The 22,651-nt window shown below is 57.0% G+C and overlaps 1 protein-coding gene across 3 annotated transcripts in view; it reads left to right on the forward strand.

Annotated features, from left to right (window-relative positions):
* Positions 1–22,651, forward strand: part of SH3PXD2A (SH3 and PX domains 2A) — a 226,573-nt gene that overhangs the window by 186,626 nt on the left and 17,296 nt on the right. For all 3 annotated transcript variants that reach the window (XM_087862734.1, XM_045803038.2, XM_045803039.2), the window contains 2 exons: positions 15,104–15,217; positions 19,050–19,133. In XM_087862734.1, coding sequence (XP_087718860.1) covers positions 15,104–15,217; positions 19,050–19,133 — 198 coding nt within the window. The remainder of the gene's footprint in view (positions 1–15,103; positions 15,218–19,049; positions 19,134–22,651) is intronic.

Here is a 22,651-nt window from a genome sequence, read left to right on the forward strand (position 1 = left end):
AGCTACCATGTGGCACATTGATCAAAGACTGGCCCTCATGCAGATTGGGAAAACCAAAGCAAGAAAACAAGCAGAGCTGAACAAGGAAGACCTGGTCATGGAACTGATGGTCTAATGGGGAAGCAGACAGTTCCCCACTTCTGACCCAGCTGAGGGGCTGAGGGTCATTGCTGTGTCGTGGGGCATGGTGGTGACTGTCTTTGGGTATTGGGGCAGGCGGCACCAGAAACTGACAGGGTAAAGGTAGGATAGAGCTCCATCACTGATTGGCGCCCGTGGGTGCCAGTCACACTGCCTGGCCAGTCACTAACGGTGCAAGTCTAGAATGATGCACCTTGACCTGGGTGACCTCTGGGGCATCTGGGCTAAGGTCTATCTGTTTTGAGTGTGGCCTTTTCTCCTTGGATTTGAGTAGGATCTGTATTAGACCAGCTCTTAGGAACTAGCAAGACAAGATGGTACCCAGAAACAGGAGAGAGACTGAAAGGGAAACGGGACCGGAAAAGCTCAGGGAGAGAACCTGTCCCTAAATCACAAACCTGGCTGGGGCTCCAGGATGGTTATCCCAGGATCAGAGTAGTTGGGGCTCAAGTTAACCTATTTGCTGCTTTCTAGAGACTCTTAATGTTGGAAGCTGTACAAAGAGTGAGGGATCGCTAAAGCATCTCCTGTGTGTCAGGCGGCGAGCCGAACCCCTTTCTCCCTGTAGTCAGCACCACTGACCTATAAAGCACAGGTATGATGACTTCCATTTATGAGAAATCTGAGGCCCAGAGAGTTCAGGAAATTTGCCGGCTTCTTCCCTGTGGACTCTGCAGCCTGCTAGTGAGTTCTCTGCAGCTCCTCAGGCTCGGAGTAGGGTGCCATGGCCAGGGAAGCTGTGTTTGGCATAGCCTTCTCCCCACCCACCCTCTGGGGGTTGGAGGCAGCAGATCTCCGGAGCTGCCCCTTCCAGAGCTCCATGTTGTGCCCACCAAGGAAGAGGGCTTTGTGTTTTCTGTAGGAGAAGCCAGGACTCCCAGAGTCCCAGCGGAGGCCTGCACCAGCCTGTGGGGCTGCTGGTGGCAGCCCGGCCCTCTGCATTCCTCCAAGAGCCTCACCCAGGGTGTGGGTTGTCCCTGGTGCCTGGCTGGGACCTCCCTGAGCTTTGCTCTTCCATTCCTGTGAGGGGAGAGGCCCAAATGAAAATGGCCGGATCAGGTATCCAAGCAGCCTACGAGAGAGAGCTTCCGGGTGGGAGCGTTAGCTTACTGGCTAGTCTCGGGCAAGACGGGCAACAAGCAACAAACATCTCCTGGTCTCAGGTCCCTGTGGGCAAATCCTCCTAGGTGAGCCATGAATTTGGGGGGCTGGAGGAGGAAATGCCATCTCAGGGCCACATAGCTACACTGGACTCGAGCAGGGCAGAAGGCCCCGGATCAGAGGGAGGAGTGTTGGAAAGAAGCCCACCGCCGACCCTGCACTGACCCCAAGAGCTGGACTCGAGAGATACTTGAGGATAAGGAAGCAGGAGAGCCCGCGGTGTGTGGGTGGAGAAGCCAGGGAGGGGGAGGAAGTCTTAGGCCCACGTGTCATGGCACTTCATTTTCAACAACTGTTTATTGAGCCCCTTCTTTGTCTGAAACATGGAGCCAGACCGGGGCTTGAGAGGGTGCCAGGATGAGCGAGCCTTGGCCTTTGTCCCCAGAGAGCTCTTGGTCTAGCAGGGGGAGGCAGCCAGCACAAACCTAAGATCGGGGGGCCGGGGGAGCACAAGGGCAGGAGAGCAGAATCGCAGCTGGCAGGGATTCACGGGAACATGGCAAAGGCGGTGACTTTGAAAGACAAGGCCTGGGCTCAGCAGTTGGTGGATCCGGGAGACCCACACTTTTGGGGTCTGCTGGGTGTGCACACAAAAAAAGCTAGATAGAGGGCATTTCGTCCCAGGCTGCATGGAAGGCTTATGTTCAAATTCTGTTCTGCCATTGGGGAGACAGTGTGTGGCCATTTTGATCCTCAGTTTCCATATCTATAAAATGGGGGTAATATTTTGAAACCCATCTTGGGAAGGTTGAAAAAAAAACTGTAAAGTGGTGTGTTCATTTTCTCTTCCCTGGTAGACAGGGGCGGGCCACCATCCAGTCCAGACAGTGAGTTGTATTGGGGGAGCAGGGATAGAAGTCCATCAGGCCCCTGAGATCCCGTGGAATAATAACTCACCCACCCCCCTCTCCCTGCAGCCCACAGACTCTTTGAAGCGTTTTCCCATCTGTTATTTCAGAGTGGCTCTCTAGGGCTAAGTAGGCCGGGCGGCTTTGTTTCCATTTTTCAGAAGAAGAAACTGAGTTTCAGAAGGGTAAATGGTTGGCACCTCAGAGCTTGCTAGTGGCCAGGCCTGGATTTGAATCAAGGGGCTGCGTATTCTTAACCCAAGCCTCCTTCTGCGAGCTCGATATTTCCCAGGGAGGGGGTCCTAGAAGCATATGGTGGACACAGCATTAAATGACATGGAATCCCGTCACGAGAAGGTTATTAACCTTGACTTCTCTTTCACTCCGCATTGGGTGAAGGGCTAAGTGTCTGTTTGGGACCTCTGTGGTGTTAACATTTGTGGATGTTGCCTGCTTGTTCCATTGTTAGTTAGAAAACCTGGTCTTAGCCTTGGTGTCTTCCTAGAGCTTGTCTTAATATCTTACTAGAAGCCTATAGCTCTTACTAGAAGCCTATAGCATTGTCATTTCAGTGTATGCATTTTTCCAGTTATCCTCTGTTTACACCAAGGAATATTGGCTTTCCATGCCATGTAGCATAGGAAACTGCCTTTTTGAAACACAAAAGTATTTCCATTTTTCTCTTAAAGCAGACACTAGTACGGGTACCACTTGGACAGCTCCACTGATGTCTGGCGCTCAGTAATGCCCGAGGTTCAGGAAACGCAGTTAGAGGACCTCAAGTGGGACGCTCCTGGGTACCCTCCTTCTCCCACAGTCTCCTAGAGTGACACCAGTGGCTCCCAAATTCCAACTGGGAAAGGGGCCTGGAAAAGCATCAGTATTGGTGGTGGCTGTTCCCCACACAGCGACGAGGAATCCACGTTGTCAGAGAGCTGTTGACGTCAGGCGGTACAGAATTTTGCAAGGCCTCTATTTAAAATTCCCCAGAAATTAAATAAGGAGGGTTTGGAGGGAGGAATGCCCTAGACAAATTGTGGAGTGGGTTTGTTTTGTTTATGGAGATGGTCTGTAAAGTTGAAATTGCCCCCGTTTTATTTTTGCCCCAACTGAGGAGGGCCTGAACTCAGCTGGAAGTGAGGGGATGGTTGTCAGCCTAAGGCTTTTAGTTAAAGCCAGCTCAGTTCTGTGGCCAAGAAGCCTCCATTGTTGGCAAACAGAGAAAAGGGAAAAAATACACAAACTCCTACATCTATACTTCTCAGGCACTAAGCAAGCTGGTTTAAAAATACAGATGACTCCTCTTATTTCCAGTGACGGGCACCAGCCACAGAGGGGTCCCTCCGCTCTTCTCTCCAGGCTGGAAACACACATATAAAGTACCAGACACACTGCTAGGTGCTTTCCATTCTCTTTGATTTCTCGCCACAACCCTCGTCCGCACATGCTATGTAATAGCCTCGCCTCACCAACGGGGACACTTCAGCCTCTTTCTTCAGTCATTTGGAATGACCAACTATCACTGTAGCCCAAAGTGGGCTTCCTAAAAATGTTGACCACGCGACACATGGTACATGGCATGACTTCCGACGGTACAGAGAGAGAGTGTTAAATACTTCCGCAACACACAGTGAACCGGGGTTTGTCCTGTTCCCGTTCTCTTCCAAGCCTTCTGACTTACCTCGGCTTGATGGCCCACTGTCTTGGACCCCTCTCCAGGAAATCTCTCTGTGTAACAAAGGGGGGAACAGGCTATAGGTGCAGCCCCTTCAGACCCAGCATGCTCAAATTCCCTACATTGCTTTGTTCTCTGTAATTTTATGGTTGGGCTGGTGGTCCTGTTTATTCATGGTGGTGATCTGAAGTTTCCTAAACAAATTATCTTCTTGAAGTTAAAAAAAAAAAAAAAGTCCGTTGCTTTAAATATATATTTACTCTGTGAACCACAGCATACATAGCACAAGGATATGGCAAAAGCCCCACATAGTGTGGAGACCTCTGAGGTTGAGAAATGCTGATCCAAAGTCACTCTCTCCTGGCAAAGCCTTTGGTAAAATCTCGAGCCAGAAAACGATCAGCCTGAGTGCCCTGCCTTGCTCTGCCATGTGGGCTCAGAGAGGGTGAGAGAGAGAGGCAACCTGGGGATGGGGCCTGAAACCACCTGTTAGCCCCCCTCCTAGGTGGGGGGGGGTGGCAGGGCAAGAAGGGGGTGGCGTGAGCCACGCCCATGACTGCTGAGAGCTGAGTCTGATTTGTAGACACTGATGGAGTGGAGAAGCAGAGGAGGAGAATGGTTTCCTGGCTCATCCCTGGCTCATCTGTCAGGTGGAAATTTGGGGAACTAATGGAGCAGCTGGTGTTGGCCGTCTTCTGCAAAGGAAGTGGCAGCTGGAGTCCTTAAAGGGAGCTGTGTGGTTTCTGCCCTGGGAGTCAGACCCAGGTGCTGATCCTGCTGCTGTCCCTTCTAAGCCTGGCCCCTTGGGTAAGTCACCCAGTCCAGGGGGCTCCTCACGCAGCCTAAGATTTCACAGACCTAAGATTTCACAGACAGAGGACATACTGAACTTGCAGTCCGCCAGAGCCCCAGGACCTTTCTCATCCTCGCCGTCAAGTAGGGACGCCTGTGCTACCCGACTGCCTGGGACACTCCTGGTTGGCACCTGATATTTTGGCAGAGCTGTGAAGAGCACCCTCCTTCCACACCAGAACGTCTGCGCAGTAAATTATAAGATGATAAGATCACATGTCCTCTGGTCTATCTACCCCTTTCCGTCTTGTCACAGTTGACCCGTCATTACCATCTGTTCAGACCTTTGCAGCAGGGGACAGAAGGGGGTGTTCCTGGCACAGCTTTCAGTAAATGCAACGGCGCCTGCAGCTCAGCCGCTCTGTCCTCATCTCCGACCGATTAAAACATCCAGCAGGACCGGCTCCCAACAGAACCCCCATGGGTTATAACCAGCGAACCATCACACGCTCTTTGGAAGTAGTCCACTCTCAGCTGCGAATCTCTCGGCGAAGCCCTGCCGCCCCCAGGGGGGTCGTGAGAGCTCCAAGGCCTGGATGGCTCAGCTATGACACATCCCAGACCCGCCGGGCCAGCGGTTCCCTCGTTATCAGAAGCCAGCGTGGTCTGGCCCCCTTCCTTCCTGTTGTGTCTTTCTGCTCCTCACTGGCTTGGGAATGCTCACAACCCCCTTGCAGGCTCTCCAGCCATCCCTCGGGGCATCCATGTTTCACTCCATCAGAACCAGCTTTGGGGTTGCCCATCTCTACTGTGGAATTCACCTTCTTCTTTGGAAGTTGGCACTCTTGCCCGTGCTGTGTCCTCTGGCCTTGCTCCCGTGTCCGTGTCTTCCAGGACCCCTGGTGGTGGCCTGGCAAGCTCTCTGTCAAGTTCTCCAGACCTGGTCTCAGCACCAGCTAGTGAGAGCTGTGGAGGGCAGCCTCTCAGTGTGGCCTTCATCCCCGCCCAGGGTCCGTTGGCCCACCCCCCTCCCAGTCAGCACTTTCCAGCATGGGTGCCCTGCTGCCTGAGAGAAAATGCGGGGCCGTGGACAGGAGTGCAGCAGACCCCCTTCCCGTCTTGAGCTGGCCTCGCCATGCTGTGCCCTCTCAGTCTGTTTCCTCTTACCTCCTGCTCTTGCTCTTGCCTGGGCCATCAGGAAAACCCACTTGTATTACCCTGAGCATTATTTCAGGCGTTTGCTTGTGAGGCTCTAACCTTCCTGACGGGATTCTCAGAAGCTCACCCCTCTCCTGTGACGTCGAAGGTGAGCACCCCTCTCAAGTTTCTGGCAAGATCCCCACCTAGAAGCATCATGTGCATTACAGGGCTGGGCCACATGTGCTCCCATCACTCTGCCTGTCCTATTCCCCCCACCAGGCTGCCCCTTCCCTCCCCTCCTCTCCTCAGTTTGGATCTGAGGTTCAGTTCAGGACTCTGAGAATTCTTCCCTGGCTACTCAGTTTCATCACTGATGTCTATAGTTCCTTCAGCAAACATTGTAGCAACAACTGCCATGCGTGGGTCACACTGCCTAACTGTTCCTGGAAGGGCCTTGTGCCGTCTTGTATTCTCTGCTTCACCCGGCCCCCACCCCCACCCGTGTCAGGCACAGAACCAGACCCAGCTTTCAGTAGCGACCTGCCAAAGTCAAGGGCCAATGACAGGGACACCAAGAGACACACTCCCTTGAGACTCCAGACACCCAAGACCCACCTGCCTCCCTGCCCAGCCCTAGCACAAGTCACTGAGGGGCATCAAGGTCATGGTTCCTTCCTTAAAAACCCCTGCAGCTTACACTTCAACTTCAATAATAGCTCTTTGGTGAGCCTTGCTAGGAACCAGGCCGGATTCTGAACACTTCTGTAGGTTAACTCCTGTACCCCTTACGACGCTGGGAGATAGAAGTACTACTATAGGTCCATTTCACAGATGAGGAGATGGAGGCAGTTGCCCAAATTCGAACAGCCAGTTAGTAGCAGGGCTGGGATTGAAACCCAGGCAACCTGGCTCTAGAGTCCTTGCCTAAAACCATGGTTCTCTTCTACCTGTCATTTTTATCGTGTGCCCCATCTCTGCCTCCTGTGTGCCTCCCCATAACCTCAGCCTTCTGGGCCCGTCCAGTGAGGGGGGCGGGCTGGATCCGAGTTGGGGGAGGGGTGGCAGCGGCCCACTGCTTGCTGTCTTCTCGCTGTGGACTCCACGGAGCCTTCCAAACTGACGTAGCAGCTTGTGCTAATGGTCTTGGAATCCAGGCCTCAGGCGCCCAGGGAAGGTTCTGGGGCCCCCGTAGCCTGAGAGCCCCATCTGGGGGAAGGGAAGGCCATGGGCAGCAGAGCAAGGGTAGGTCTCAGAGGTGAAACGAGAAGAATGGATCAGGCAGGAAGGCAGGGCTGTGGGGGTGCACTGGGAGACACTGGGGGAGCCCTTACCCACTCCTGTTTGCTTTGGACCGAGGCGGCCGCGTGCTGTGAGCTGGAGTGTGTCTTGGCAAGAGGCCTCAGTGACAGAGCCTTCTGGCCAGGGGAGGCCTGGCCGAGGGTGGGCTGCCTTTCGTTGTTCTTAAAGGCACAGCATGATTATGGGTGGCCAGCCTTTCCAGTGTCTCTGGTCCCTCTCAGGTAGAAACCTCAGATCTGCCCCAAGGTCATGCGAAAGGGGTCAGGGCAGGTCCAGGGCAGAAGCAACAGTCCCTTAGGGCCCAGCTTGGGGCCAGGTGTGGTGTGGCCAGGTGGGCAGCACGGTCCCAGGTGCCTGGCCCCCTTCAGCACTCTTCCCCTTCTGGGCAACACCCCTGCCCCCATTCAGGGCTTACAAATCCTCACTGCCCCCTCTTCTCCAGACCACTGCAAGGGAAGAACAGGGGAGTGCCTGGGCAGAGCACCCCTCAGAGGAGCTGGAGTCTGACTGATGGGCATCGTGACTGGAGGCCGTTGTTGGAGGCCTGGGGACCATGCCTCTGCTGTCCCTAGCTCTGTCCCCCACCCCACCCTGCCGGCACACCCTTCCCTTCGCGAGGCCTGGCCTTGCAGTAGCGCTCCACCGACGCTCCGCTCTGCATTAACCGGCGTCAGACCCTGCGAAGGTCCTGGAGGAAAGGGAAAGAAAGAGCCAAGGCCCAGAAGTAACCTAAAGTCTGCTGGGCTCTCCCAAACTCAGAATCTCACCCTGCCTGTTACCCTGCTGGGTGGGAACCCAGCCCTCTCCTGCTGGCCTCAGCGCCCATACACTGGCTGTACTTGGGCCCATCCTGTGTGCAGTGCAGGGGGAAGTGGGGAGAGCGCCTGAGGCCTGGAATGCCCGGCACAGACCAAGGGCTTGGTAGGCACTTGGTTATCGAGTACACCGCACGTCCCCGATAGCAGGCAGCCCTATAGGCAGATCATAGCGTCCTGGTATGATGAGACCCTGGGGAGGCCAGTGACCTGTTCCAGGTCACAAGCTAGACATGGTGAAGGATCCAAACCGAGGTCTTGGAAGAGGGGCTAAGAAGTGCCCATGGGCTGAATCCTGGGGTGGGCAGGGCTGGGGAGGGGGGCGTCAGGGAAGGCCTCCTGGAGGACAACACCCTGAAGAACAGGGGGAACTTCAGAGGGAGAGGAAGGAGCAGGGTCCCCCTCCCCCACCAGCTGTTTTGTCCTAGGCTGAGCTGTGACCTCCGAAGACTTTATTAACGTCCTAATTGTGTGCAGCTGGCCTCCTCTGGCCCTAATGAGCTCATTATCCTCTCTCATTAAGGAGGCCATTGTGGCCTGGTCAGCCCAGGGACAGCAGTGGCCTGGGAGTGCCCGTCACTTCCTGCTGGCTTTGGCCAGGCTCTGCCCCCTCTTGGAGAGGTTAAGGCCCCCAGCCCCTGGTCCAGATCCTCCCATCCCCACCTTCTGTCTGTCCCCACCTCTGACTCTCTCTTTCTCTCCATTTCCTCTCCACTCTTTCCATCCCTCCCCCAGTGCCAGCATTGCCAAGCCCCAGTTAGAGTCCATTTTAAACTGGCGCAACAGCTGAGGATCATGCTCAGCCTGGAAGGAGGGAGACTCTGGCTTCTGGGCCTGAGCTTTTCCTCTTGGGACTGGGGATCCCCTTCCCTGCCTAAGTTGGGTGCTCCCCCTCCCCTCCCTGAGCTGGAGGTGCTGGCCAGGCTGCCCCGGTGTGACCTTCTCCCCGCTCAGCCCCTGGGCCATTGTGAAGTGGGTTCTTACTGAGGCCCACAAGCAGGGTTGGCTGCTATGACAAGTGACATTGCTGTTCTTTCTAGGCCTTTGCCCTCTGGAGAGGGCTGGGCCCCGGCCTGTCTGGCTGAATTACACTGTTCTGGCACTGTGGAGACATGGCCCTCAGAGAAGAGGCAGCCAGGCTCAGGCAGCATGCAGGGGACTGGCCAGCTGGGAATTCTCCCTTTGGACTTAGCTCCAAAGATCACACCTAGAGCCCCCAGAATGAAGGCTTCTCCTGCACATCCAGTGGGGGGGGGGGGCTCCCTTCTCAGGGCCCCTCTGCAACAGTTTGCAGTTTCCCACTCAAAGCAACGGACGTGGTAGCCCGTCTCCTGCCCCCTGCCAGGGGTGGGGGAACACGTCAGCATAAGGGCGCCCTGGGTAGGAACACCTGCCAGAGGCCGGCTGCTGGGCCTGGAGTGCAGGGCTCTGCTGAGGGGTCTCCAAGCCAGCCCAGGCCCTTTGGGGGTCTCTACCCTCTCCTGTTCCACCACGTTCTCTGTCCCCCACCTCCTCCCAAAAAAGAGCTTCCTCCCCTTCTGCCTGGAAACAAGGGTTGACTTCTCGGGGCAAGGCCAGATTTGGCAGCCAAGCGGAACAGCCGTCCCCATCTGAGCCCAGCTCTGGCCACTTCATCAGTCCAATGATAAGTCCTTTCATGAAACCTCACTGAATTTCCTCTCCCACGAACAAAGGCTGAGAGGATGGGAGAGGAAGGCGAACAGGCCAGCTCGGAGTGTGGACCCATCTTCCTGGGGACATGAAAAACGCAGAGGTGGCTCAGATGGGTCCCTGGGCATCCGTGAGTGCTGGCCACCTCGCCTTCCACAACCTGTGGCTTCGGTGCCCCCAGTAAAGCTCCTAGCTTCTGTTTAGTGTGCCAGACCCTCCGCGTAGTTCTTGGTCTTCTCCATCCTCCCGCTAGCCTGCAAGGCAGATGGTAGTCTCACCCTCTTGCAGATGAAGTCATTTTACAGGCTCTGTCCCTTTCCTGAGGCCACAGAGCATGGAAGTGGCAGAGCTGGGATTCAGACTCAGATCTTTGGCTCCAGCACTTAGGCTCTGTGCCTCAGTTTCCTCATCTGCCTGATGGGTTGCTGCAAGCTCAGTTCTGCCCTGGAGACAAAGCAAACATGGTACTTACAGTCTCAGCAAGACTAATTCTCCAAGTGCATGAGCCGCTGTGAACTGTGGGCTTGACGCTTGGGACACTATTGGGATTTGGAGATCAGTTAGGGAAGGCTTGCCGAGGCGGTAGGACAGGAGAGTGGAAGCTGTAGGACCTCTGTCCTGGGGGACTGTGTGAGCTGAAGGACGGGAGCCAGGCTGAGGATAACCCTGACACGTGTGGAGCAAGGAGGGAAACCCCAGAGACCTCTCCCCTCTGGCCCCACTTCCCACTTGCTATCACGAACTGCATTAGCTAAGGAAAGAGCAAGAGATAGCTCCTCCCATTCTTCTGGAACCCCTGGAGGCAGTCCCCGAACTCGACAGATTAACTACACAGGCATAGGTGCACACATCCAAGTCCATTCACCACAATGTATTGAGTGTGTCCTGATCTACTCTGCAGGCAGAGACACCACCTGGCCACCCATGGGTGCTGACTGTTAGTCTAGGGCAATACCAAACAGCCACCACCATGTTGATAAGAGCTCAAGGTTTTTGACCTCCAGCTCTGTGCTAGGCCCCAAGCTAAGCTACTTCTTTCTCATTTATCCACCTCAACAGCCTTAAGAGGTAAGCGCCGTTAATTATCCCCATATCAGGGAGGGGAGACTGAGGCTCAGAGAGGTTTACTGATTTGCCCAGGATCACACAGGAAGTAGCAAGCCAGGACCTGAATTTGTGTCTTTCTGACCCTAGATCCCTAATTATTACCCTCTGCTTCCAGAGGACCCTTCCCTGTACACAGACTCTCAAGTACACACAGCCCTGCATCTTTGCTCGTCGGATACACCCGGGAATCACACAGCGACGTGTATCCCGTACCAGCGTCCAGGGGCACACGTGCAGGGAGTTCCATCTGCCCTTGTGCACACACCCGAGAAACTCCTTATCCACTTCCGTGGTGGGTAAGAATATGGCTCCTGGAGCCTGACTGCCTGGGTTCATTGAGGTCCAGCTCTGCCTCTTCCTAATCATGATCTTTGCCTCAAGTTCCTCATCTGTAAAGTGGGGTTGATGATAACAGTAACACTCCACAGGATTCTCGAAGGTTAAATAAGGTATATAAAGTTAGCACCTGACCGTAGTCATCATCACGTCGAACAAATGCACACGCCTGCATAGAAATGTACATGGGCATAACATACCTCCCGTGTACTCAGAGATAGCCTCGTCCACCCACACCCACCCCCACATGCAGCCGGCACACTCCCTGCCTCTGGAAAAGAGGATGCCATGAGCGCTGGAGGTGAGCCTGGGAGTCCAATAGGACTGGCTGATACCTGAGCCCTCGCGGCCAGCTGCCCCCACCCCCAGGGGTTCAGGCTCCAGTTGCTCCTTGGAGGAACAGGAGGGACTTTGGTCAGGAGCCCTGGTTACAGCAACTGATGTCTGAATGCTGGCATCTGGGAGAGGCTTGTCAGCAGCTGTGGGTGGGCGCGGGCCCAGAGAGCCTCCCCCAGAGGCCCAATGGTGTGACTCATGCCAGGGCGCTTGGGAGGTCTGCATGGAGCTGGGGTGGGCACCTCGCCCACATTCCCCCATGCCCACCTGGGCGGTGTTTGAGCCTGTCCTTCTTTGCTCGGTGGAGGTGCCCGCAGCCAGGTCAGCAACAGGCTCGTCTCTGTAAGGCCTGAGGCAGGAGGGATCTGAGACTCGGAGCCACTCAGCCTAGCTCTGCACATTTCAGGGCTGGAGTGGAAGTGCAGTCCACTGTTCTCAGCAAAACTGTCAGGGTCCCTGGCTCTTGGGGGAGAGGAGGCAGCAGGATGTACAAGGAAGGATTCTCAGAGGGTGAAATAAGGAGATGGGGAGACAATGCCAGCAGAAAAGAGACCCGAACCCTGGGATTATGAGGCCCTTGGATCCAAGGGGAAAGGCCCATACAGAGGCTGGTCCCCAATATGGCCCCGGGGGGAGAGGGCGAAAACAGGAGGTCATTAGGCTGATGGACTCACTTCATACCAAATGAGGATACAGACAAGCTCGGATGGGACTGATGGAGAAAATCTCTGCCTCCCACCCTTCCTCCCCCCACCCCAGCCCTCCTGGTGCCCACAGAGGGACTTGCCTCCTTTGCCTCTATTAAGGATGACTTGGAGTGCAAAGTCCAGAAAGAGAAAGCTTAGAAGACATTGACTGCAGCCATCCAGGAGACCACCAAGTTACCTGCTTTCCTGGGAAGCCCTGGGCTCATATGAAGAAAGGAGGGACTATTCCTCCAGTGGGGACAGAAAGGGATTGTTTCGGAGGGTGGAGCTGGCAGTGGCACACCTTGGTACAGAAGAAGAGGCTGGGAGGGGCTGCGCATGAAGGGATGTTGGCAAATCCTCACCAGGACACATGCTTCCAAGTTCCGCTGTTTCTCGGGCACATCCCCGTTTTTTCCCATGACCGTAAGATCCCGGGCTCCAGCCCAGGCCCATCCTGGGGAAGCCCTCTCCTGGGAAGCAGAGCGCCCCTTGGAGGGCAGGCCCTCATGGTACTTCCTTAGCCCACTGGGATTTGGCTTGGCTTTGGGGGGCAGAACTGGGGCGGTCAGGCTGGTGAGGGCCTGGAGGTATGGGAGCCAAAACCTGTGTGCTTTTGGCGTTAGGGCCTGGACCTGGGGATCATGTGAGAGCCTCAGCCTTCAAGACCCTCTCAAAAGTGACTCCAAGTTGGGAATTATGGTGACTGTTCTTTGGGGCTCTTGGAGGTTATCCTGGTGAGTGGGAATTTAGGGAGGTACCAGTTACTGAGAGTGGCTCAGAAGGCTCTGTCCTCACCTGCTGAGGTCTGTGGTGGCAGATGCCCAGTGGACTTGAATTTTGTCTCCAGATTTGGCTCACGATGGTGGACCTTCAGTCACGAGCCTTGGTGTTTGCTGGATAGAGATGGCGTTGGTGAGGACGCTCGGTTCCGGTGGCTGAAACCTGCTGCAGCTTAGTTAAATAACACGGAAGGTCACAGGCCACTGGAGTTAGGGAGTCCAACGGGGTGGTCTAGCCTTAGCCCACCTGGAAGCCAGAGCCTGAACGATGTTAATCAGGACTGACTATCTCTGGACCATGCTGCTGCTTTACTGACTTTACTCTCAGGCCACCTCTTCCCACATAGCCCTGCAATTCCTGGTTTACGGGGTCTTAGCCTTCAGATCGCCAAAGCACTCGTGTCTGTTCTTGAGAAAGCCCTGGAACCGTTACAGTGTCCAGGGAGAGGACAGATCGGTCAGAAGATGACTGACCAGATATGTCCACTCCTGCAGTCAAGGAGGCAGGGCCACCTTCGTGGTGGAAAAGCTCTGTGAGATGGGAACCCTGTTCCCTGGGGCTGGGCTTCCTGGCGGAGACGGCTGGGATTCCGGAGAGTGCTCCCCCAGAAGCCAAGAGAAGGGAAAAGACCCCTGCGAGTCCTGCCTTCTAGGGTTTCTTTGGGGCCTCCATCAGCCACTGCCTCGGAAGCAGCCACACCGTTGTGGCCTGGGCTTCTGGGAGAACAGCAGTGCTGCTCCAGGGAGCCCCCTCAGTGGTCCGGGATGTGCACGTGCTCCCCCTCCAGCCCCACTCTGGGGAAAGACATACTCTGGCCGGGGAAGGAAAGAATGGGGTTAAGGCCTCCACCCTGGGTTCCGGAGAGGACAGTGACCCACCTAAGCCCCCTGAGCCAAAGAGGCCCGGGCCTTGAGATCCCAGACCACTCATCCCAGGCTTTTCCCGTTCGTTGGTTAAGACTGGCATGTTCTGGAGCTGTTTTAGGTCCAGAGCAAAACCGGCTGCAGCACAGAGTTTTCCTGCACATGTCCTGCCCCCACACGCGCACAGACCCCCTTCAGAGTGGCCCATGTTGTATAGGAGCCTGTGTTGACACGGCCTGGTCACTCAGACCTGCGGTTTACAGTAGGGTTCCCTCTCGGCGCTGTGGACAAGCGTGTAGTGACACATATCCGTCAGCACAGTATCGTGCAGATGTTACCGTGTCTCCTGGGCTCTCCTCACCGTCGTGGAGCTCCTGGGAGGGCAGGGCGTTCGAGAAGAGATCACAGGCTGTTTGCTACCCCAGGCCTGTCCCAGGGGGCAGCGGGGACCTAGCAGAAGACCTAGGAGGTGGCTCAGGGTGCTGGGGGCCTGCGCAGGGGTGGCACTGTTCTCCTCTGTCCCTCAGGCCGCCGCCACCTTCCAGTGTCCCCCCTTCCGGGGCAGCCACTCCCTGTGGGCAGCGATGGGGTCTCCGTGCTGCCCAGGGAGACGCCCAGGAGCTCTTGTCAGGGAACCGTCCATATTTGGAAACAGCTCGGTCATGGGCAGAAAAGAGAATCAGTGTCAGATCGCTTTGGGGGTGGAGGAGGCTGGGCGTGGGATGGGGACGGAGACAAGATCCTGTGAAGTGTACGTTCTGAGAAGAGACTGAAGGCAGGGAGTGGAGGCCCAGGCCCTGGGTGCTCCGAGGGCTGTGCTCCCTCAACACTCGTTTAAATGATAAGTGAACGAACCAACAAACGAGAAAGAAAACGAGTGAGCTTTTTATCATTTGGCCGTGACTGTCGAGGGTCACTCAAGGGTGTGGTGCCCACTTAGTGTGACTGACATGTCAGCACGGTTAAGGGCAGCCATGAGTAGCACCGACGTGCAAACGCCACTGACCCGTGACGGGGAAAGGGGCGCAGCGGCCATCCGCAGGTCACCGTGACGCGTGTATCTCAGGATCCCTCTGAAAGCGGAGAATGCCAGACCCCCAGCCACGCCAGTAGTCCTGCTGGATTTCGGAGACCCTAGACGGTGTCTGTGCTCAGCCGGGGCTTCCTTGGCCTTTTCTGCAGGGTGATTTTCACACGCTTGTATATCCTTGTTTCGTTTCTCATTGTTAAATTTTTCCGTCAAACATCTGTGTAAGTGTGGGTCACTGTCTGTCAGGCCCTCCTCTCGGGGAGCATGTTGGCTTCTCCTTAGTGTGGTGCAGGCTTCTCGAGGCCAGACGTGAGCCGGGCATTTGCCAGGTGCCCAGGCTGTCTGGCTCTGTGCCCTGTCTCCTCCCCCTCCCATCCTGCTAGGTGCTCATGACTGCGTTCTCTCTTGTCTCCTCCGCAGGCTGGTGGTTCGTGAGCACCTCTGAGGAGCAGGGCTGGGTCCCTGCCACCTACCTGGAGGCCCAGAATGGTACTCGGGATGACTCAGACATCAACACCTCCAAGACTGGGGAAGGTAAGGGCCTGCAGGTTCAAGGGGAGGGGAGTACTGAGGCACATGTGGGAAGCGGGCTGCCTCGAGGTCTTCCTGGATTGGTGCCCACCCCATTTCTGTCCCTAGGAGTGAACCCAGTTCTTCTGGAGGTAGCTTTCCCACTCTTCTCCCTAAAACCATCAGAATCCCTGAAGGGAGCTGGGCCATGTCCCAGCCCCTTCCCTTGGGACGCCATCTCACTGAGGCCAGCCCACAAGCTCACCTCCCTTCCCAGGTCTGCTTGCCCTGCATGGGGCACAAATTAGAGGGGAAATTTCCCTGGAGTGTGAATCTCAGGCTTGGGCAACTTTGGGGCAGAGACCGGAGAGAACAGTCTTAGGACTAGACCCTAAAGCTCCCTTTCCCCGTAGAAGCCCTCAGTTCCTCTGGGGGACCCCACAGAGACTCCCACCTTTGCCTTCCTGACCCCACACCATGCTCTCTGCCACAGGGATGACCCCAAGGGCCGTGTGCACACAGCTTCTGTGCTCTGGGTGTCTGTTATCCTGGGCAACAGTGCAGACACAGAGAGCAGGGCTGAGTCATTTCTCAGCATAGCAGGAACCACAAGGTGGCCCTTGCACCACTAGCCCCTCTGATTAGCTCTGGCCTGGTGGGTTTTTTTCTGGTGTTTTCTCATTGCGTTCCAAAGAGCCTTCCCCTCTCCCCGCCCCTCCAGGCCAGCGCTGGCCTGGTCAGCCTATGTGTGGACTCAGGAATCCGCCAAAGCAGGCTACCTGAGCCCAGTGAGTCTGAGCCACCTCCAGGTCCTAGCTGCCTGCTCCTGATATCTCCCAACCACCCCTCCCCCATGTCCTGGCAGGAATGCTTGCCCTAACGGTCTGTAGGGATGGTCCAAACGGGCACATCTGAGAGCCAGGGCATTGGAGGCCTGTCACCTGGCACTCAGGCTACCTCCAGGCCTGCCCCCCCATACACACCCCCCCTCCATTCCATGCTGCCCAGGCCAAAATAAGCAGCCGGCCAAGCAAGCACCAGCTCCCTATTCATCCTTCCCCCAAATGTCCGTTACTGCGGGCGGTTGGAGCCCCACCCTTCCTCCCGTGTCAGTGCTTTATTTCAGTCCCTTGACCGGTGCTGCAGCCCCTGCAGTACCTGACAGGCCTCCAGGGATTAGGCTCCGTCGGGAAGGGCGGGCATGTTCCAGCTGGGTGTGCGGCCCTTCCTGGCAGCTCTGGAGCCCTGGGGCCGAGCCTGCACCCGGTCTCATCTCCGGGTCTCTGCAGTGATGGAGGATTGTAGCCCCTGAGCTCCTCCTACCCACTTCCACATGCTGGGGTCACCCTGGGGTTTCTCAGAAATAACAATCCCCAGGGTGTAGAATAGTGTGTGGCCTGGTTCTTGAAAAGCCTTCCCCACCATCCTAGGAGGCATTGTTATAATCCCCTTTTTCCAGATGCAGGAACTGAGGCTTCCAGACCGTTAGCCACATGCTTGTCCTCGTAAGGCTCGAGCCTCGGTCAGCTTCCTTGGCCCGGTGCTCTCCACCGCTGTGCCCTATGCCTGTCCATGAAACGTTTTGCTTGTAAGCAACTCTGAGAGGGTGTGTGTGTGTGTGTGTGTGTGTGTGTGTGTGTGTGGAATCGCAGCCCCACCTGAAAAGGCTATGCCACGAATGTCAGGGCAGAGATGTCAGGAGATGGAGGACGGGACACCAAGGAGGCGGGAAGGAGCAGGAGAGGTGTGTGTGCACAGAAGCCTGTCTGGTTTGAAGAGACAGCTTTGTGGAGGACTTTGACCTTGCCGCAGGAAGATTCAGGCGGCCAGTGCAGGTTTGTGTGTGCGGGCCTGTGCGCCCAGCAGGACCCTCTTTCAAACAGGTTGTGCGGCATGCTTCTGGGAGGACCTGTGCACCCGTCCCCCCAGCGGCGTTCGGGCAGCTGGGAATTTTGTCACTATATCTTGGGCATCTCCACCCCGCTGGACAGGAGGGCTCGGGGCTCAGTCTCCCAGCCCAAGGCCCCAACATTGTGGTGTGTCCTCCGGTCCCTCGGTACCCACCTCCATGTGGCTAAAAGATTAGCCCACCCTGGTCCCCTGTCTGGCGATCTCTACTCCAGGCCTGTTGCCATCCCATCGTAGGTCCCTGAGCCCTGTGGATAGAAACTGGAAGGCTTCATCCCATCAGATCTCCCCTAATACTTATTTTTTATTGCTCTGGGAAGAAGAGACAATTGGCTGTTTTGGTTTATTTCTGTTATCAGACATTCTGGCATGTGGTCGTATTCCTCTGAAAGGTTAGCAGTAGGATGTAGGAGGACCGGGGTGGAGGTTGAAGACCCTCTTACCCACTGATGAAGAGGAGGGCCCAGCCCAACACTGGTGAGATACTTTCGTGAAACACTCAATCCATTGCCTCTCAGAGGTCCAGAGAGGTGTCACCTCCAGGGAGCCCCCGGGTCTCTGCCAGTGCGCCCGTGCCCTGGAGCCTTCCTTTCTGGTGGGTTTGCATCGGCATGAGCCTCTTGTTGGGGCCTTTTCCCTTGTTGGTGGGCAAAGGGGCGCAGGGTCAAGGGGGGAGAACATCATCGGGCCAAGAGTCTGGGCTCCAGAGCCGTGGGCTCCCCAACACTTAGATCTGTTACTCAGAGGGTTTCTTAACATGCCTGTGCCTCTGGCTTCATGTTTCTAACATGGGGATGGTGCCGACAGCGCAGGGCTTTGTGAAGCTTCAGCAAGATGGTCCTTGTACATGGTCGAAACTGGAGAAATACCACTGTTACTGTTAAGGGGGCCCCAGCCTGGGCGTCAGCCGAAGCTCCTCGGCCCACAGGGAAACCACAGAACACCCCCGCCCGGGAGGTCAGCTGTCAGAGTCCTTCCCAGTCTGGCCTCAGACAGGACCTTGTTTCTTTTCCACAGAGCCTATTGAGTGCCTTGTCCCCTCCCGTGCCAGGGCAGGTGGTGTCAACCCCAACAACAGCTGAAGGAACAGGTTTAGAGAAGGACAGAAGCCTGTCCCAGGTGACACAGTAACCTGGCAGTGAAGCCTCACCTGAGTCCACACCTCCAGCCTTTTGTCCAGGCCTCCTGCTTACAAGAAGCAGGTCAAACAAGACAGCCCTCCCCGCCAAGGAAAGCAAATACTTCCCAGGAGGCTTTGGTGGGGCTTGCCTCAGGTGTGTCTGGACAGCTTTCCTTTGACTGACTGCTGGCCTCCCCGGGGTGCTGTCCCAGTCTGGGGTCCAACCCACCTGGGCATCCCGGAAGAAGCCAGAGGGCTTGTGGAGCTGGGCCACGGCCACCAGAACAGCAGCACAAGATGCCACCGCAGAGAGGGGGGACCAGGCAAAAGGGGTCTGCAGCACTGAGAAGCTGAGAGGTGGGTTCCCTGTCCTTGCAGATCCAGTGGGCAGTGGGCAGTGAAGGAGCAGAACCAAGGCCCGAGGCACCCATCCCTGTGTGCATTTCACTCTGCAACATTTCCTAGCTACCGGCCATGTGCCAGGCCCTGTGCTGGCCCCCAGGAATGCCTGGAGGGCCATCCCTGTGTCAGGCTGGGGCCAAGGACCCTTTTCACCTTGCAGGTGCTAGGATTCAAAGTTCTCAGCCCGTCCCAGGCTCACGGGTATGAACCGTGGCCTCTCCCCAGGGGGCCAGTGCTGTCAGCGGGCAGATCTGCCCCCGTCCAGCAGGGGCACGCGGTTCCAGGGCTTGGTCCTGGCGATGAGGACCTGCGATCATGAACCTTCCTTCCCACCATCCCTCCCCTGCCCCATCCCATCTCATCCTCATTTCCATTCTCTCCGCCGGTTCCGTCGGCTGCGTGTTCCATTGCCATCTCCCACACCAGTGTCCAAGAGACGCAAGGCCCATCTGCGGCGTCTGGATCGCCGGTGGACCCTGGGCGGGATGGTCAACAGGCAGCAAAGCCGAGGTGACGGTGGGAGCCGGCTTCTCTTGACCCGCAGCTGCTGCCTCTCTCCCTCTCGCTCGCTCGCTAACGCCTGCCTCCCCTCTGAGCTCTGCTCCTCTGCGCCCTCTGGCCTTCTCACCCAGATTCAGCAGCCAGGCTTTCTCTCACCTTCTGCAGCTGGGGGGCATCGGGGAGGAGGGCACAGGGGGCTGCCTGGAAGTTGGGGTGGCTTTGCCGACATCCTGTGGGTGGGGGTCATGGGACTCACGACGTGACTGTAGGGGCAGCTGGACTTAGAAAGGCTCCCTTTGCCCTGGAAGCTGCAGATGGAGAACTGGGGGTGCGTACGTCTCTGCAGCACTGTCCCGCTCGCCCCCACCCTTCATTGCCCGCTTCCTCTGAGGAGGTGTTTCCTTGGCCGGAGCTGGACTAGCAATTACTTAGGGACAGAGTAGGAAGAAGGATCAGCCCACAGCCCTCCTCCTTCAGCCAGCTCCAGGGAAACGAGAAAGAGAGTGAAAGCCAGTCCCAGCTCGGTCCCGGGGCACGGCCCCAACCAGCTCGGAGGGCGGCATTTGGTTCAGCCAGGAGCCTCCAGCGTCTTCAGCACTAGGTTTTGGCACTTTGTGAGGGGCCTGATCAAGAAGGTTCCAGGGAGGCCCCTGGCCTGCCGTCCAGGCTGATGGGGAACCAAGGCATTTGTAGGATTAGGGCCTTTCCAACATCTAGGAGCTTGGGAAGCAGGGAGATTAGGGGTGGGCCTCCAGACCCCTCAACGTCTCCAGAGCCTGCAGGCCAGCAGCGGCCCACGTCCTATCTCGCAGAGAACACAGCTGGAAGGGCGTGTTCCAGAATAGCAGGGATGCCCCGTGACTCTCACCCCCACTCCCAAAGCTTGTTCCTGAACACCTCTGACACCATGTCTTGGTATCTGCCCCAAGCCCCGGGCAGCGCAGGCCTGGACACTGAGGCGGCCCCCGCCTGGGGCTGGCTCGGCGACACACTCAGAGCCCTGGCGGTGGGAGCCCAGCTTATCCTGAGGGTGGAGCAAGGGTTGGACCCTGAGGGCTGGTGCAGGGCAGGAGGCCAAGTCATAGAAACAGCAAGAGCAAGCTTGAACGTCAAGCAGAGGCACCCTAGACCTAGGAGCGGTGGGGCAGCGTTGCTGGGGGGCCGGGCTGAGCAGGGCCAAGCCCCGAGCCTTGGCAGCAGAGAAGAGTGGGACGCTGGCCTGGAAAAACAGCAGAGACAAAGGTTTGGCCCTCCCCCATCCCCTCCAGCATCTGCTCCAAACACCATCATACACCGAGCCCCACACACAACTGTCTCCACAGGCTCACGGCCACTCACAAGTGACGAACGCTCCCGCCCGTGCACGGCCCGACGGCCCCTCCAGCCCGCACGCAGCCGCTCACACACACACACGATTCCACTTGTGCAAGCACATGTAGACCGTTCCACACACGCGCACAGTCACAAGTGCCCCAGCAGGCTGCTCACGGCCATGACGCATGTATCCCTCTGCAGTGACGCCCGAGTACACGTACGCTTCGTACGCAGCCTCATGGCAGCCCCCCTAGCACACACGCAGTGTATACATGGACACACGTGCCCCGCGAAACGCGTAGTTCTAGAGACAGCCATACATAGGCAAATACGTAAGTGAACACAAGCCCACAACTTCTCGCCCTCTCTGTCTCTCCAACAAGAGACCTAAACAGCATTATTTCCCAGTCTTAGCCCTGAGTTAAATCAGGGCTAAGTTAAATCAGGCAGCCAAGACAAACTTGCAGAAAGTTGGCTGGGAGAAACTCCACTGCTACCAGCAGAGCTGAGGGGGGAAACAGGCAGTGGGTCATATATAACTAGACGAGAGAGAAGCCGTGCTTCCCCAGGGCCTCAACTCCCCAGCCCCTCCGCCAACCAGGCCTTTGGAAGGGAAAGGCCTCTTGCAGTGGGGTTGGGTAGGTTGTGGGGGCCGGGAGGGGAGCCAGGGAGACTGCTGACGGAGGGGAAAGCATTTGAAAGAGGAGGCGTCTGTGGTTTGGAAACTGCAGGGCTCTCCGGCCCCCATCTCCAAAACCAAAACAGGCCTGTCCACCTCCCCCAGCCAGCCAGCCACCCACCCACCCACCCACCCCGTGGGCGGCCTGGTCAGCCCTCCCTAGGGCGAAGTTGCCACCAACCTTTGATGGCATGTCAGAGTGACCACGGCCTCCGTGCTTCCCAGAAACCCTGAGGTGCCCCCCAGAGCTTACGGAGCCTCTCTCCTCCACTTTGATGCCTCAGGGTCTCTTCTGGAGACCCGAAGCAACCCGAATAACTCAGCCCTCACCCCGAGACCATTTCAGTCTGTCCGGGCATCCTCCCTCCTGGTCTCCCCCCACCCCTGCCCCCAGGTGAGGTTGTGGCCCTGGTCCAGTAGAGGGGCCAGCTCTGCTGCTCCCCCCGGGAAACCTGGGAGCTAGGAACCTGAGACCCACATGGCACATGTCCACTTGGAGGTAAGCCACGCCTCCACCACCTAAGCCACCCCTGACAGAAAAGTAAGCCCCCACCGAGACCGATTGGAGAGTTGCCTTCTGAATGCCCATCGGTTGGAAGCTGTACGGTGCCAGGGCAGGACAAGCCTCCACGCTGGCCGCAAACTCCCAGACATCTGCGTTCAGGGCAGCCTGAGGGCCACCAAGCCCAGGGCCTTTTGCAGAGCAGCTCGGCTTCCCTGGGTAAGACGGAGGTGCTTGGTTCTGCCATCCCTGAGAGAGTCAAGGGAGAGCAGGACTCTTACGTGGCCCTTGGTGCTCTGTGCTCAGCGCACACACCGGGGGCTGCAGAGGCTGCTGCTCGGGCCTGGTGGCTCCGGAGCTCGAGCCCGCACGTCCTGGTTGAGGCCCTGCTCACTGCCATGCAGCAGGGCAGGGCCCCTCTGATCTTCCTGAGAGAAGGACTGTAATTTTTCCCTACAAAAGCAACTTTGCCTAGGAAAACTTTAATGATGGCTTCCTGCTGGAACCACAGGCTTTTAAAAATAGCCCAGCTGAACAAAGGCAAAATGTGGAGCCCAGGCCTCGCCTCACCCTAACCTCAGAACTCTAGATCCCCAGGGCCTGGCGCTGCCCTTCTGGCCACGGCCTGGGCCAGGATTGACCGTGCCCCACTGGAAAATGGAGTGGGACCAGCAGCAGGCAGGAGCGCGGAGGGCTGGCCTGCAGAACACTGCACTTCTCAAAGGCCCAAGTCAGAATCTGGCTGGACAAGGTTCTCAGGCAGTCTTGGCAGCTCTCCTCAGCATGGTGGCAGGGGAATCTGAAAGCTTCCAGGACTTAGTCGATGGTGAGAAAGGCCTGCCTCTGAGAAGAGCTCGCCGTCGAGAAGAGCACGCGGAAGAATGGTGAGGCGCCGGTGGGTTGTCACCTACTTCTGCCTTTAGTGGCCTTTTGGACTCGGCCAGGCCCGTCAGTGCTGCCCCTGCAGCCCAGCAGGGAAGCCGCCTCCATCCCGGAGGGAGCTGCTGCCTCGGCCCAGCGCAGGGCTACAGA

This window comes from Ursus americanus, chromosome 6 (assembly GCF_024610735.1).
Source record: "Ursus americanus isolate L20-20 chromosome 6, mUrsAme1.1.p, whole genome shotgun sequence".
Lineage (NCBI taxonomy): Eukaryota > Metazoa > Chordata > Mammalia > Carnivora > Ursidae > Ursus > Ursus americanus.